The 17373-nt window shown below is 31.9% G+C and overlaps 3 protein-coding genes across 3 annotated transcripts; 2 read left to right on the top strand and 1 right to left on the bottom strand.

Moving 5' to 3' along the window:
• The first annotated feature begins 2100 nt into the window (after positions 1-2100).
• Positions 2101-5884, top strand: LOC137837062 (transcription factor MYB83). The gene is made up of 2 exons (XM_068645919.1): positions 2101-2934; positions 5032-5884. The coding sequence occupies exons 1-2, from the start codon at positions 2606-2608 to the stop codon at positions 5750-5752; spliced, it is 1050 nt and encodes a 349-aa protein (XP_068502020.1). The 5' UTR covers positions 2101-2605; the 3' UTR covers positions 5753-5884.
• A 2364-nt stretch (positions 5885-8248) lies between these two features.
• LOC137837061 (6-phosphogluconate dehydrogenase, decarboxylating 2) lies at positions 8249-10983 on the top strand. The gene is made up of 2 exons (XM_068645917.2): positions 8249-8578; positions 9330-10983. Exon 2 carries the CDS (start codon positions 9343-9345, stop codon positions 10813-10815), a length of 1473 nt encoding a protein of 490 aa, XP_068502018.1. The 5' UTR covers positions 8249-8578; positions 9330-9342; the 3' UTR covers positions 10816-10983.
• Positions 10984-13253: 2270 nt separating this feature from the next.
• On the bottom strand, positions 13254-16848 carry LOC137837060 (putative calcium-transporting ATPase 13, plasma membrane-type). The gene has a single exon (XM_068645916.2). The coding sequence runs from the start codon at positions 16497-16499 to the stop codon at positions 13419-13421; it is 3081 nt and encodes a 1026-aa protein (XP_068502017.1). The 5' UTR covers positions 16500-16848; the 3' UTR covers positions 13254-13418.
• Between the last annotated feature and the right edge of the window lie 525 nt (positions 16849-17373).

Raw genomic sequence — 17373 nt, forward strand, 5'->3', positions numbered from 1 at the left:
ACATAGTTGAAAAAAAATCTTTGTGAGATGGATCTTTCTAATTATTATGGTTTTTAGCTTAAGCTTTAGGTTTGAATTTCCATTTGCCAAAAACATTAAAGCTGTACCAGATTTACTTTCTTAGAAGAGAGGTTCTACCATGTTGTACATGCACAATGACAAAACATTTTATAATGTTTTTTTATTAATAAAAAAATATATACTTTAGAAGTGTCTCAACATTTATACAAACATTTTAGAGATGTTTCAACCTTATACAAACATTTCAAAAGATATCGCAACCCTTGTATCAAAAATACCAAAAATCAACCTCTTCAACACCTAACTTACTCATACTCTTCAAACTAATGAATATTAACATTAACACAAACTTAGCTTAATTAGATTACTTATAAATATTTTTACACTATTATTAATCCATATAGCATTCATTTTCTTTATCAGCAGTAGACAAATGAATTAAAGAGAACATTTCAGAGATGTCTCAACCCTTATACAAAGAAAACTTACAAAACAACAAACATAAAGATCTAGGTTCTTTTGACTCTTGTTTTAACATAACAAGAAAGAACATAAAACTAAAGAATCCATATAACATCCATATAACATTCATGTTAAGTATGCCATTTAAAATAGTTATCATAAAAATAAACAAACTTAGATTGCATCCCAAAATACAAAATGAATGTAGTTTCAATCTCTTAACAAAAAAGTTAACTATATTTTAATGAATTAATAATTATTTTATTCTAAATTTACCCCAAATCAATTAAAGTTAATTGTTTTAGTAAAATTGTTTGAATAAGAGATGATGTGAGGTAGTTACTATGGATAAGAAATACACGTATAGAGTTCTTGAAGGGCAAGTAGAAGTCCTTGTCAAAGATGGAACAACATGAAGTAAAACAACCTAAATTTATCCATACAGTTAAGTAATCTTAACAGTTTTATTTTATTTTATTTATTTATTTTTATTCTTTGCCAAAAACAAAAAAGTAATCTTAACAATTTGCATAAGAACTCTGGACTCATGTGTCGTGTTCTTCTAATTTCATCAATTGATCCTCATTCATAGTACCTTTAAGGAAGCAACCAACTTTTAACAAGTACCACTTATTAATAACAGTCTTCAAAGTACTGCAAATTCATTGCAACTATCATCATTGAGCATCTGCAGGTTAAAAGTTATTATTAAACAATTAGAAAGTAAAAGTTTTTGTACTTAACAGCTCAATGTCATAAAACTATTTAAGGTTTTTTTTTATCACCCAAGAATAAAATTAAATTAAAAGAGATATTTAGAGGTATTCCAACACTTATACAAGAACCAACAACCACATGAAAATCAAAACATTCAAGATAACAAAACCAATCACGAGAAATTGATTTGCCATGATTGTTGCAGAATTATGCATATAAAATCATCTAAGTATATAGTATATGTCATGTTTTATTCTCTAAAGATTAAATATGTTTATCCATCTTTATATTAAAATACTGATTTTCGTTCCTTTTACTTTAGACTATCCAAATACATGTAGTATAAAAATAATGTCTAATGAATAATTTTGTATGTAAAATAATTGTTAGTGTTTTTTTAAAAGATTGCTAGCTATTTTCAATGGGTTGATGATATAAAATCTTAAATGGAATCAATTCCATGTACAAAACTACATATTCCAATCATTTTCATAGTACAAACACTTGGATAGTCTAATGTTTATACCAAAAACGAAAATTAATTTCGTGTTATAATACATGGACGAAAAGATATTTAATTCTTTGTAAAACATCATCAATTAGTTACTTTGCTTAAATGTGATTTGAGGTTAAGGAAATGATAAAATCATGCTATGAAAAGAAGAAGGAAAAAAAAAATATGAAAAGGGCATTGCTTTGTTAGGAGGTTGTACATTGTTTGCTTCAGAAGTATGCCAATGAGTGGTTAGCCACCCTAATGAACCTCATGCAAAGAATGTAAGTTACACACAACTACAAAACAATTTGAAAATCAGGAAACATTTTTGTCAAGCATGCCACACTTTTGCCATAATATTAAAATCACTATATAGGTAACACACACTCTCTCTTCTCTCTAGTATCAACACACGTGAATTTGAAGTTTAAACCCTATAGTGAGCAAAGAGAGAGAAATAGAAAGCATTATGTGAAGTGGAAGCAAAATAGTTTGTGTTCCATACAATGAAAGAGTATGATTACCTTGTGAGTGAAGTAAAATGAAAAAAGACAAGAATTGAGTCAAAGACAAGAAGACCAACCATCTTTTCTCTTCATCACTCTCTTGGCTATGGAGGTCCCCCTCCAATCCGTTTTCCACTCTACCTATCAACCAACAAACAAACACAATCCCATTTCTTTCTCTCTATCTATACCCTCATATTCATATTTTAAGCAAACCCCACAACCATCATCATCATCATTATTTACCATTCCCACCCCATGAAGCCTTCTATCTGTCCCTCAAAACCATCATTCACCTATATAGCTTTCTCATAGATCTCCATCAAAACCCTCTTCATAAGGCCTCAAGGGCTTCTTCACATATATCTCATATAGCCACTCCATTGTCACCCCTTTGTGGCAAATGAGGAAACCTGATATCATGGGAAAAGACAAACTGAACACCTCCTCCTCCACCACCACCACCACCATTAACACCACCAACAACAGCACCAAGAGCAAGCTAAGGAAGGGGTTGTGGTCACCTGAGGAAGATGAGAAACTGATAAGGTACATGATCACTAAGGGACAAGGGTGCTGGAGTGACATTGCTAGGAATGCTGGCCTTCAAAGGTGTGGCAAAAGTTGTCGTCTTCGTTGGATCAACTACTTGAGACCTGATCTCAAACGTGGTGCATTCTCACCCCAAGAGGAAGAACTCATCATTCATTTGCATTCCATTCTTGGAAATAGGTACCAACTCATAATACTCTTTTTCTCTTTAATTAGTTGCATTGCTATGCATACTTTCTTACATCAAACTTCATTTTCCTTCCTCAAAGTTCTTACCCTTTTGCATTGCAATATTTTGGGTGTTGTTTTTACACATGGAAAAATGAAATGAGTGTTTTTTTTTTTTTTTGTAAATTATACACAATTTAAAATATAAAAAAATTAGATAAATTATATGAATTTCTTTATTAGTTATGCATAAAAAAAATAATTTTTTACTTTGTAAATGTTCTTATTAAAAAATATTGGTTAGGCCAAAGTTCATTTTCTTTCCTTCCAAAATAGTTTCACGTATAATTACATCCAGTTCAATCTATAAAGACCTAATTATCAATAAGAACGTGTATTTATTTATATTACCTTAAAGCAGTATTTAAATATTTTTTTGGTGGCTTTTTGTAATTAAATGGCACGTGAGTTAAAGAATTTTACACAACTTTTATAAGAACTTAAAAATGACAAATTTTATGTGAGGAAAATTATTTATATAACCAAACACTCTTTGGGATTCCCAAGAACTGTAAAACAGTTATAATATTTATTTTAAGTTGTTAAATATCATATGAGAAAAAAAATTGAGTTTTTGAAATTTCATGTGACATTATAAATATAGTCCATGAAAATAAATTAAGCAATTCTATATCATGGTTGTTCCATTGGAGATGCTTTTTGAAAAGATTAACTTATTTTTATCATAATGGATAAACAAAAATGACTTTGATAAAGAAGTCAAAATTAATGTCATTTCAAGATTAATTTAACATGTAAAAGGTGTAAGGAAAACTCCCAACGAATTAAGATTTTTTTTTTCAGAAAATGAGTGAATATAGGTTTTTATATATATAAAATTTGAAGATATATAAGTACATAAAGACTTAGCCTAAAAGCATTTAAGGAGTTTTGCCTTAACTATCATGGTTTAGCTTTCTGCTTAAGGATGCCTGACCCATAATACATTTGACTATTCACAAGAAATCTTTTAAAATATTTTCTAAACCATCAATTATTAAATATTAGAGTCTTCTCTTCCATCATCTTCATCTACTATAACAAATGTCACCAACACTTTTTCAACACAACTTTTATTTACCAAAATTATTGAAGTTCACGAGATGACGTATATATCACTCCTTATTTAATAAATCTTACGCACTCTCAACCATGATTACTTCAATATTTTCTCACTAACATTGCTGCCTCACCATATTTACTACTTAAATACTTTCTTTTCCAAACCAATGATATTTTTCTTAGTTAAAAATTAGAGATTAAAAACGAATGATATTAGAGAAAAAATAATTAGTTGTTATTGTGACTAAATTAGAGACTATTTTAAGAACTAAATAAATTTTTAGTTTCTAAATTAGTTTCTATTATTGCACTACAAGAAAATTATGAAATAAAAACTAATTTTTAGTGACAAAAAATAATTAGATGCTATAGTGACTAAATTAGAGACCATTTTAAATACTAAAAAAATTTTGGTTTGTAAATTAGTTTCTATTATTGTTAAATAGTTTCTAAATTGGTATCTAATTAACAACCAAGATTTTTGCTAAATAATTGATATTTAAAACCTTGATTGCTAATTAGATAACAATTTAGAAACCATTTAACAATATTAGAAACTAATTTAGAAACCATTTTTATTTTAGTTTTTAAAATGGTATCTAAAATTGATTTCTATTTCATGTTTTTCTTGTAATGTTGTTAAATGGTTCCTAAATTAGTATCTAATTAACAACCAAGGTTTTTGCTACCAAATAAATAATTGGTAGCTAATTAAATACTAATTTATAAATTATTTAAAAATAATAAAAATTAATTTAGAAACCGATTTTTTTTAGTTTCTAAAATGGTCTTTAATTTAGTTACTATTGCAACTAATTATTTTGGTATCTAAAAATTGATTTTTATTTAACGATTTTCTTGTAGTATAAATTTAACTTAATTTTATAAAATTATAAAAATAAAAAATATTTCATAATACACTTTCTTAATAATTTTTTTATTTAAATTTTTTGTTTTCTCTTTGTTTTAACTATTTCTGAATATCAGATGGTCTCAGATTGCTGCACGTCTCCCTGGTCGCACAGACAATGAAATAAAGAATTTTTGGAACTCAACACTGAAGAAAAGGTTGAAAATGAGCAACAACAACAACACCACTTCATCACCAAACAACAGTGACTCATCAGACCCTAGAGATGTCATGGGGGGGATAATGCCAATGAATGAGCATGACCTCATGACCATGTGCATGGACTCCTCCTCATCAACATCATCATCATCCATGCACTCCATGCAAGCCAACATGGCACTAACTGACCAATTTGACCCTTTTCCCTTGCTGTCCAACCGTTACGACATGACCACCGGTGCAGCCGGTTTCCTCGACAACATGGCTGCATGCTTAACCCAAGTTGGTATGGCAGATCATGATGATGGGGTTGTTCATGGTGATTATGGGGCATTGGAACCTAATAAAATGGGGTTAGAAAGCGACTTTTCCCTTCCTCCACTAGAAAGTAGAAGCAATATTGAGGACAATTCTACTACCCCAATTGATGTGAAAACCCATAACAACAACCACTTCAAGAACAGTTGCTTCAATAACACTGATCTTCATATTCAAACCTCCAACAACGTTGTTGCAGAGGACATGTTTGGGTTTGGAAATCATCATGGGCAAGGGGAAAACTTTAGAATGGGAGAATGGGACTTTGAGGGTTTGATGCAAGACATGTCCTATTTCCCTTCCCTTGATTTCCAAGTTTAAGTCACTGATTATTATTAGATCCATTACAACACATCAAAATCTGCTTAAACTAGCTCTATTTGCGTTAACAGTAACTTGTTAACGTCATTCCAAACACACAATCAAATGTTAATCACTTTTTTGAGTTCCAAATTTACTCTCTCCTTTATGAACTGTGTAAACAAGTCTATTAAGGATACTGCTTAAAAAAATCAACAAAATAAATCTCTTTTTTGAAAATTATGAATCTTCTAAAAAAGTGGATCAATGTCCTTTTCCTAATTTTTTTTTTAATTGTTTGCACCCTCTTTCCAAAATTATAAGCAAGCATATGCCCTTTTACTTGTTATTTCTTCATATTCTTGTTTACCAATTCCTTCTTTTCTTGCTTTAAACTCAATTTTCAATTGTTCTAGCAAGATTTAATTAGTTGGGGGAACAAAAAAATTGCAGTGTGCACGTGTATAGGGTGGGCCTGGGATATATATTTCTTGCTTTGTTTAGGGTTTAGTGTTGTGTATAACACAAGGAATAATGTGGAGTTGCAAGTGGTTACTTAGTGCTAGATAATATAGATCTTGCATACAATACATATGTAAACACACCAATAAATATCAACTTTGAAATTCATTCACTTCTCTCTCTCTATCATATTGTGTGTGATTTGTTATTCTTGCACTTGCTAGATAAGGGTGTGGAAATCAAACGAGTCTATATTTTTTTACAATATTATATTATTTTAATTCACTTTGGTATAAATATATTTTGTTTTAATACTTTTTATATAAAAAGCTCTTATTATTGTTTAGTTTTGACATTTCTAGATATATTTAAATTGTTAGTTATTTTTAGAAATTTTGTTTTTATATTAACATTCTTTTAGAAATAAAAAATAATTAGTCACTATAATTAGAAATTATTTTATAGATCCAAAAATTATTGGTATCTAAAATATAATTTTTATTATTAATAAAATTTATAAATTAATTTTTAAATTAATATCTAATTAACTAAAATATTTACATGATTATAAGTAACCTAACAACATTAACATACTTGAAAAAAGAAAAAGTAATACATGTTATACCTTACATCCCCTCAATGTAGGGTGTCAATGGTTTGTTACATTTATTTCATAAATGCTTTTTTCAAATGCTTAATCAAGATTTCTATTTGCTTCCACATTGAAATCTTGTCTTGCATGGTTACTGGAGTTCCTCACGCAATATATTTAAATGGATAATTTTGAGTAGAAGGTATATCACAATATATTTAAAAGGATAATTTTGAGTAGAAAGGGTGACAATGCGGGCTGGTCATCCCATATAGGGTCGTTCCGCACTTGGTCTGTCCCGCATAAGAATTGGTCTGCGAGTTTGCGGGCCAGCCCGCATAAGAAATATATTTTTTAAATAAAATTTTGGAATTTTTATTATTTAGATGCATTAGGTAAATGATTTAACAATATTATTTTCACGAGACATGCGTACTAAGATGTTATTAAAATTTTCAAAATGTGAAATATGAGGCTATACATGAAGAAAATATGGAGGTATAGAAAAAAGAATTCTACATTTTAAAGTTATGCGGGTCAACCCGCCCCGTCCCAAACTTGGCCCACAGGCTACGGGTTGTGCAGGGTGGGCCTAAGCGAGCCAGTGGGTTGAAATAAGCAACCCGTCCCGCGTTTTTTTTCAGCGGACCGCGGGCCGGCCTGCACGACCCGCCCCACTTTACCACCCCTAATAGAGATGATGTAGTTGCGTATTTTATTAAGTGAAAAAAATATTTTTATTAAGGATATAAGTTTATAATTAAAATTTTATACTAAAAATAGTTAAAAAAAATATTTCTTTTATATAATTTTATAGATATTTATAAAATATTATTTTTATTTAAAGTAGTAGTTTTTGTAAAATTTAATATGTAAATAAGAGTATACCTGAAAAACCAATGTTGTTTTAAATTTGTAAACCAATTACAATCTTAATATAAAACTAAATCGTTAGAATGACACACTTCGGAACAAAGAGAAATAAAATGTGTAAAAAATATCTTCACAAGTGAAATTTACGAAATGATAAAAAAGGAACGGTAGATTTATTTCTTTCTTTCTTTATAATAGTCTTTTAAAGATTTGTATTTAAGTAAAAGCAGTTATTTGATTTTTATATTATTTAAAATGAGTTACCTATTATACTTCTTTGAGTTTTGTTTAATGGTTGTCATTATATTTAAAGGTATTCACATTTTTATAATATTAAAATAATATAATTTCAATAAAATATGTATAATTTTATAAGAGTGATGAAAAAAAATATGTGATAGCTATTTTTAACTGGTGAAGTTGTATACTGTATTTTATTAAATAGGAAACTTATTTATTAAAAGTAAAATTCTCCAATTAAAAAGTTGTATTTCCTTTATATAATGATAATGATAAATATAACTATTTTTATTTCTTTCCATATTAATTAAAGGGTATAACTAAAAAAATGTTATTTCCAATGAACGATTAAGGAAAACAAGAAAGGGGTGCAACACCACACGTGAGCTTTGACAGTGGAATCAATGGCATTGGATCCTTGGAGCTTCTCCACCTACTCAACTTGTTGGTTGGATAAATTTCACACGTTTACATCAGAATCATTTGTTTTCTTTCCTTTCTCTGAAAAAGTTGGTAGTTGTTGAAGTTGGTGTGCCACACATATGCTTGCAATCTCAACTTGGTCAGTAGTGTACTAGTGTATATAATGAACATTGTTTGTACAGGCTCATTTTATGCATTGAATACTCTCTGGGATACCCAGATCTCAATTTTCTTCAGTTCTTCCATTCAAAAACCAGGTTTGTTTTGACACTATTTGCCTTTTGTTTATGCAGTGCTAACTTCAGTGTAGTTGGATTGGTGCTATGTGTGATCAGTGAACTTGTTTTGTTTGCTCAGACACTCTACTTGCATTTTTGTTTTTATACTTGCGATGATTCTGTTTAAGTTACTGGCTTTGATAATGAGATCGGTTTGTTGGGCAATGGTATCTGTTGTCTAATTTCTTGGTTTCTATGAATGTTAGATTTTACTATGCAGTAAGTAAAAAATGAAACAAATTAATGGAAATGTTGATGAGAAGATGACTCTGTTTGAGTGCAATCTGCATATCGGGTGGTTTTATTTAACATTGTTCTTTCTTTCAAGCCATGGCTCTTGCATGATCTGTGCAATTCTGGAAAACTATACACTTCTTTTGCACTTGTGGTTAATATATCTTGCTTTGGATAATTGAATGATGAACTGGAACTCTGAATCTTATTTTTGAAGTTGGGGTACTCTTGTGTTTTGGGAATCTCATTTTCCATGGAAAAAGTACAGTAATCAACCATAATACCCTTTTTCTTCTGAGTTGTTGAATTTGAAGACTCCTTTTTCCCCTAGTGTGCATTTTAGAAGGTTGTAGATGCCTCGAACCAAGTTCTAATTGTCCTCTTTGATTGTAGTGTACACCTTCTGTTTTTCTTAACAAATTAGAAGTTCATGTCTTGTGCTTATTATTTTACCTTTATACTTTTTATCTGATGTTAAATTTCCAACATTGAACAGGAAATAATTAGTTATGGCTCAACCTACAAACCTCACAAGAATAGGTCTAGCTGGTCTGGCTGTGATGGGCCAAAACCTTGCTCTCAACATTGCTGAAAAGGGTTTTCCCATTTCTGTTTACAACAGGACCACATCCAAGGTTGATGAGACAGTGGAAAGAGCACAAAAAGAAGGAAAACTTCCTGTGTATGGTTACCATGACCCTAAGTCCTTTGTTCAATCGATTCAAAAACCAAGGGTCATAATAATGCTTGTTAAGGCCGGGGCACCAGTGGACCAAACCATCAAGACCCTCTCTGCATACTTGGAAAAGGGTGATTGCATCATTGATGGTGGCAATGAGTGGTATGAGAACACTGAGAGAAGAGAGAAAGCTATGTCTGAATTGGGTCTACTCTACCTTGGAATGGGAGTCTCAGGTGGTGAGGAGGGTGCAAGACATGGTCCCTCTTTGATGCCAGGTGGTTCATTTGAGGCTTATAAATACATAGAAGACATTCTGCTCAAGGTGGCAGCTCAAGTGTCTGACAGTGGTCCATGTGTGACTTACATTGGCCAAGGTGGATCAGGCAATTTTGTGAAAATGATCCACAATGGAATTGAGTATGGTGACATGCAACTCATTGCTGAGGCTTATGATGTGCTGAAGTCAGTTGGGAAGTTGTCAAATGAGGAGCTACAAAGTGTGTTCTCAGAGTGGAACAAAGGGGAACTCATGAGTTTCCTCATTGAGATCACAGCAGACATATTTGGAATCAAGGACGACAAAGCAGAAGGGTATTTGGTTGACAAGGTTCTGGACAAAACTGGCATGAAGGGCACTGGCAAATGGACTGTGCAACAAGCTGCTGAGTTATCAATTGCTGCTCCCACAATAGAGGCTTCTTTGGATGCAAGGTTCCTCAGTGGATTGAAAGAGGAGAGAGTTGAAGCTGCAAAGTTGTTCAAGTCAAGAGGGTTAGATAGCATCTTGAATGACCAACACCAAATTGTTGACAAGAAGAAGCTGGTTGATGATGTTAGGAAGGCTCTCTATGCTGCAAAAATCTGTAGTTATGCACAGGGAATGAATCTGATAAGGGCAAAGAGCAAGGAGAAGGGTTGGGAGTTGAAGTTGGGTGAACTTGCAAGGATTTGGAAGGGAGGTTGCATCATAAGAGCCATATTTTTGGACAGAATCAAGAAAGCATATGATAGAAGTCCTAACCTTGCAAACCTTCTTGTGGATCCAGAATTTGCCAAGGAAATAGTGGATAGACAATCTGCATGGAGGAGAGTGGTGTGTCTAGCTATCAACAATGGTATTAGCACCCCAGGCATGGCTGCTAGTCTTGCTTATTTTGACACATACAGAAGGGAAAGTGTGCCAGCAAATTTGGTTCAAGCTCAGAGAGACTACTTTGGTGCTCATACATATGAGAGGATTGACATGGAGGGATCATTCCACACTGAGTGGTTCAAGATTGCCAAACAGTCAAGGGTTTAGATTAATGCCTTCGAAAACTCATCAATGAATAAATGTAATGTTTTCTGCTCAGGACTGTGTGCTAAGCAAGAGCTTACACAATTGCAATGTGGTGAACTTCAATTTCATTGCTTTGTCCATCTTCACTGCTTCATTTCTGTTTTTTCAACTGTCTTCTGTTTCTTTGCCGATTTTGCATAGTTATTTTGCCTACATATGCTCAATTATTCTTGTTCATGGTGACTTTTTAGTTAATATATGTTCTGAACTTAAATTAAATCCAAGTCCATACATTTAATAGTTTCACTTCATTTAAAAGTCGAAATAAGGAAGAAATTTTATACTCTTTTCCTTTTTAATTTTTTAATTTCTTTAAAAGTCGAAATAAGGAAGAAATTTTATACTCTTTTCTTCTTTAATTTTTTAATTTTTTTTAAAGAAGATAAAATCGTGATGAAAGTTTAAATTTTAGAACTGAAAATACCTCACATGATAATTGTATTGAGTCTGATGATATTATCTCACCGTTCTTAAGTCAAAACAATACTATTTGAGAATAATTCCCTTGCACCAAATCAAAGATACACAGATAGTGATTTATAAACACTTTTGTACATTGTTTTGGTTCTGGTTTTGATGGTTCAAAATCTAATGTTGGAGTAATAAGTTTTTTCTTAATTATATTTTTTATCTCTAAATAGCAACATTAACGTTATAAAAAGGGTTTAATAAATTTTTTCTTTAAATATTTTAGTCGTACTTTCTAAAAAAAATAGACTTTTTGGTTCTTGATAATTATTTTTAAGTTTTGGTTCTCATTGTTTCATTTTAATTTTTTTTTCCTTTCAATCCCTGTATAAATTTTTTTTTATAGGAACTAATTCAACATAAAAAAAAATATTTTAAGAACTAAAATAAAAATATATATATTATGAAGGTAAAAGGAAAAACATTAGTTTGAGGTCTCATAAGAAAAGAGCAAATTGTGTGGACCTTATCTATGCTTTAAAATTTTTCCTTTTAATCCCCTATAAATTCCGACTATATATTGCGTGAATAAGAAATTTTGGTCCAATTTATAAACTTTTTAAAAAAAAATAAAATACATGAATAAAATTGATTTGAATTTTTAGATATAGTAATTTAATGTATAAATTTAAAAACGTATATGTGTTTTAATATAACAATATTATTTTTTTAAAATTATTTTATTTTTAAAAATAGACCTATGAACCTTCATGTTTGTCTGTTTTAATCTTATTTGGATTACTAGTTAAATGGGTAAAACTAAAACTGACTTACTTCAATTTAATCTATTATTTTTTAGTCTTAATATAACTAGTTTTTAAATTATTAAAATTAATCTATTGTTATATGTTATTAAAGTTTCCATTTTTATCACTTTTTTTTTCATTGTGATTTCTTTATTTCATTTTTATCATTTCATTTTTTTTTTAGTTAACGCTATTTTTATCATTTCTGGTCAGTTTGTGTTCAAACTATCTGATGTTTTAATTTAGATCATTTCTTCCAACACCATATCAATTCTAATATACATCCTGTTATTTTTAAAAATTTTCAAAATTACACTTATTTCGGATTTAAAAGTCCAGAATAGTAAATATAATTTAAAAAAAAATACATTTTGAATAAAAAGATCATAACACAAAATTAAAAATCAGATAAAAATTTCCATAATTTAAAAATTATTTTTCAAATATCTAAATCCAGAAGATTTTAGATAAAAGGTTTCAAAACAATTTTTATTTACATTTTTTTTAAGATTATTTTCGTAATTTTAAAAGGATATTTTTATCATTTTCAATACCAAGTTGGGTGCAAGAGCATTTGTCTTTTATTTATCATTTTGTATTAGAGTTTTGAAATCCATTGTTCTATGTTATTAAAGTTTCCATTTTTATCACTTTTTCCATTTGTATTTTCATTTCTTCATCTCATTTTTATCATTTCGTTTTCTAGTTTGTTAATGTTATTTTTATCATTTCTGTTCAGAATTTGTGTTCTGTGATGTTTTCATTTTATCACTTTGTATTCCAATTTCGAAATTCATTGTTCTATGTTATTAAAGTTTCCATTTTTATCACTTTTTCCATTTGTATGGTGATATCTTCATCTCATTTTTATCATTTCGTTTTTATTAATGTTATTTCTATCATTTTATTCAGTTTGTGTTATGACATTATGATGTTTTTATTATTAGCATTAATTTATTTATTATGAGTATTAATTTTTTAATTATTAATGATAATTTATTATAAAATTAATACTAATAATTTTATTTTATATTGTATATATTAAAGTGAAAATATTAATTTAATAATAATAGTAATAATATTAATATTATTAATAAGTTATTACGTTTCCTAGGAATATGATATTGTAAACAGCATAGTGAATTTGACTACAGTTAATAGAATTCTCTAACACTTTTATATTAATAAAGTAATTCTCTATGTTATATTGAATTATTCAAATATGTAATTACAATACATATGATAAAAGAATTTAAAGAATGTGTAATAAAGTGTCTACATGGTAAAAAAAAAAAGGAATTATACAAATAGAATGATAACACAAGAGAACCACCCTACATGGTTATGTCTTCATTTCTTGATTCTGAAAAAATTGAGCAATGGTTTATCTGGGACAGGTATCAACTTCACAACCCAACCAATTGGCCATGAAACTGCAGCTAGACCAATGCAGAGAGTCCATTGCCCCCAATTTAGCCTCTCTGTATCAGCAAATTTCTTGAGAAACTCAACCATAACAACTTGAAGGATTATTGTTATGCCAATAATGCCTAAGAACAACTTGCTCCTGTGTATGCCTTTGAATACATTCCTCTTCTCCATCTTCCTTGCATTGAACTCATTGAACACTTGGCAGAGAACAAATGTGTTGAAAATCAATGTGTCATTTACCCCTGATGTCACACCAAAGATGGACTCACCTTTGAATTGAAGAGTCAGCAAAACTGCTATCTGGTACAAAGCTTGAGCCAATAGATTCCTCCACATGACATTGGTGATGAGAGGTTTTGTTCTACCCACTGGTGGTTTGTCCATCAATTCATTGGTAGGTTTTTCTGTTGCAAGAGCCAAAGCACCTAATGTGTCCATGATCAAGTTCACCCATAACAATTGTACTGCTGTGAGTGGCACTTCCCCAGCTGACACTGCTGCCACAAAGTTGATAGCAAGTGCTGCAACATTCACTGTCAATTGAAACTGAATGAACTTCTGGATGTTGTTGTAAACACACCTTCCCCACCTTAAGACAGTGACCACAGATTCAAAATTGTCATCCAATATAACAATGTCTGAGCTCTCTTTGGCCACTTCAGTCCCTTGAATTCCCATAGAGAGTCCAATGTCAGCTTCTTTCAGTGCTGGTGCATCGTTTGTGCCATCCCCAGTGACAGCAACTACATGACCTTTTTGCTTCAGGCATTGAACCATTAGAAGTTTGTCAAAAGGAGAAGATCTAGCCATCACGCAGATATTGTCCACCTTCTCCAACCTCTCTTCAGGTGTGTAGTTGCGAAATTCCTCTCCTTCAATCACTGCTCCAACTGTGTCCTGATTTGGCCTGAGTATGCCACATTCGCTTGCTATAGCTTTTGCAGTGAAAACATTGTCTCCTGTGATCATTTTTACATTCACACCAGCATTTTGACAAGCTTCCACAGCCTTCTTCACCCCTGGACGACATGGATCCTTAATCCCAACAAGTCCTAACAATGTTAAACCGCTGTCTTTCACTTTCATCATTGTGTCTTCATCTCCAAGCTCTTCCTCGGCTACTTCTACATGGGCAAAAGCAATGCAACGAAGACTACTAGCTGCCATACCTTGAATGATGTGTTCAAACTTCAACATTTTATCATTGTCAAGATCTTTCACAATGCCAGAAGCATCATAGTATCTTGAGCACATCTTTAGTACCATCTCTGCTGCTCCTTTCCAGTGAGCACTAACCGTGTTGTCTGCCTTCCTTCTCAACAAAACTCCACTTTTTTTCTTCTTTGAGTCGAAGGTCTCCACTTGAATGATGGAACAGCCTTTTGTCAAGTCCTCCGTCTCCATGTTCAACTCCAAAACTGCCCAAGATAGGATAGCTTTTTCTGTGGGACTACCTGAAAACTCAAATTCAGAACCTGATTTATTGGACTTGTGCACACTGCCAGTTGTGTTTAGAGCCACCCCTTCTTGGATAAGTTGAAGAACAAATGGAGCAACCTTTGAGTTAGCATTTTTAGTTTCCGCCACAGGTTCTAGACCAAGCCAGAATTTGGTCACTTTCATCTGATTGAGTGTGAGAGTGCCAGTCTTATCTGTACAAATTGTTGTGGCAGAACCCATTGTCTCACATGCTGAGAGCTTTCTCACCATTGCATGGTCAGCCATCATTTTCTTCATTGAATAAGCCAGAGTGAGAGTCACAGCCAATGGAAGACCCTCAGGGATTGCAACAACAACAATGGTAACTGCATCAGCAATAATTCCCACAACAGCATTCATTATATCATCAAACTTGGTCTTGCTTCCATTGAACTCTCTGACCCCATTGTCATCCTTTGTGTTCCCTGTGAAGTACCTAACCAACAAAACAACAAGGACAAGAAAAGCCACAGCCAAACCAACCTTTCCAATGGACGATGTGAGCTTGTTTAGCCTCTCTTGCAAAGGAGTTTGCTCATCAATATCTCGGCTTATTGAACTCATCATTTGGCCCCATGTTGTGCTCATACCAACTGAGGTAACAAGCATCTTCGCATACCCTTCAGCCACCTTGGTGCCTGAGAATAAAAAAGGACGGTGCTGCCTACTAATCTCAACATGATCACTCTCTCCTGTCATGCTTGATTCATCCACTCTAAGTGAATGCCCTTCTATGAACAACCCATCTGCTGGCACTTGATCCCCAATCTTCAAGCAAATGACATCACCGACCACTATCTCAAAGATTGACACATGTTGTCGCCTCCCACTTCTCACCACCTCAATTTGTATGTCATTGCTCACCTGAGACAGCTTGTCAAACTGTCTGTTCTGTCTGAAGTTGCTCACAGCTGACAAGGAAATCACAATGAACACTGCAACAAAGATGCTTCCACCATCGTACCAACCTTCTTTGATTCCATGCTCCTTGATTCCAAAGCCAAGGGAAAGAGCAGCACAAGCCAAAAGGATGAGAATAGTGACATCCTTAAAGGCTTCCACCACAAAGTGGAAGAACCCTTTGGAAGGTGGCTTTGGGTAAGTGTTGGAACCAAACACTTGTGTTCTACGTGTGATGTCTTCACCATCATCATCACCACCTCTGATACCATACTCAAGATGGGTTTCAAGGGCTGTTGCCACCCCTTCAACTCCACCAATTTCATCAAGGTTCTTAAGGTCTTTTTCTTTGACAATGTCAGTGAGGGCTGTTTGGCCAATACCAAAGGAATGGTTAGGAATCAAATCAACCGTGACGAAAGATGGTGGTGGTGTTGGTGTAGGTGAGACTTTTGCTTTGATTCTGTGTGTTTTGTTGCGAGTGGAGAGTGACATGATAGCTCGGGAGCAATAGATGGCCATGAATGCAGAGTGCCATCTTTTATGCGATGCACTAACAGTGCTGGATGCATTGAGAAGCATCTCAACGCGGTTAATGTTTGTAAGAAAGGGCAATGACATGGTTTCAAGAACAAGGTGACAAACTTATTCAATATAAGAATAAGAGAAGAACAAACACAAAGTGTTATATGGAGAAGACAATGAATGGAAAGAACGAAGGTATTTGTAACACAATATATATGTATAGGATCAACAAAAGAAAGCACAGTTATAATCTCTACCTCGTACGTGAAACTGATGTATCCAAAGATGTTGGAATAACTACGCTTTGATATATGAGATTGTTACATATCTATCTATCTATGCATATATATATCTTAGATATCTAACGCGTTGAGTATGCAGAGAGATTTCTTACTTACACAAGAAAATACAGCATTTCATTATGAACTAAAGATGTTTCTCATGATGTTTCGGCTCTTTTATATCAATTTGGTTTATTTAAGGTAGAAGATGATGTTACGAGGAAGGTGTATCCCAAAACTACACTTTAATAAAATAATAATATATATATATATATATAAAAAAATAATCTTTAGAATATAATGAAAATATTAATATAATTAGTTGTTTGTTTCTTCATTATAGGTTGTTAAAGTAAAGGTTCTTAATTTTAACGTAGTTAAGTTATTCTTGGAAACAAACGAAGCAAAGTTCTCTTTTTTTTGTCGACTTCTGCGTTCTTTCTCACGATAGTCAATATTTTGTTCAAACTTCTCGTGTACACGTTAAAGTTGTTCTCTTTGGTTCAACAACAAAAAAACAGACTTTATGAGAGGAAGTGATACTTTGACACCTGTTTTATTTTTATAAAAGTTTGATATTTTAACATTACTTTAAGATAAAATATATTTATTTGAAATTATTAAAAGATAAAAATATTTTTTTAATTTAAAATTTTAATATATATTATTAATTATTAAAGTTGATTGTT

The sequence above is a fragment of the Phaseolus vulgaris genome, chromosome 4 (genome assembly GCF_051622355.1).
Source record: "Phaseolus vulgaris cultivar YP4 chromosome 4, ASM5162235v1, whole genome shotgun sequence".
Lineage (NCBI taxonomy): Eukaryota > Viridiplantae > Streptophyta > Magnoliopsida > Fabales > Fabaceae > Phaseolus > Phaseolus vulgaris.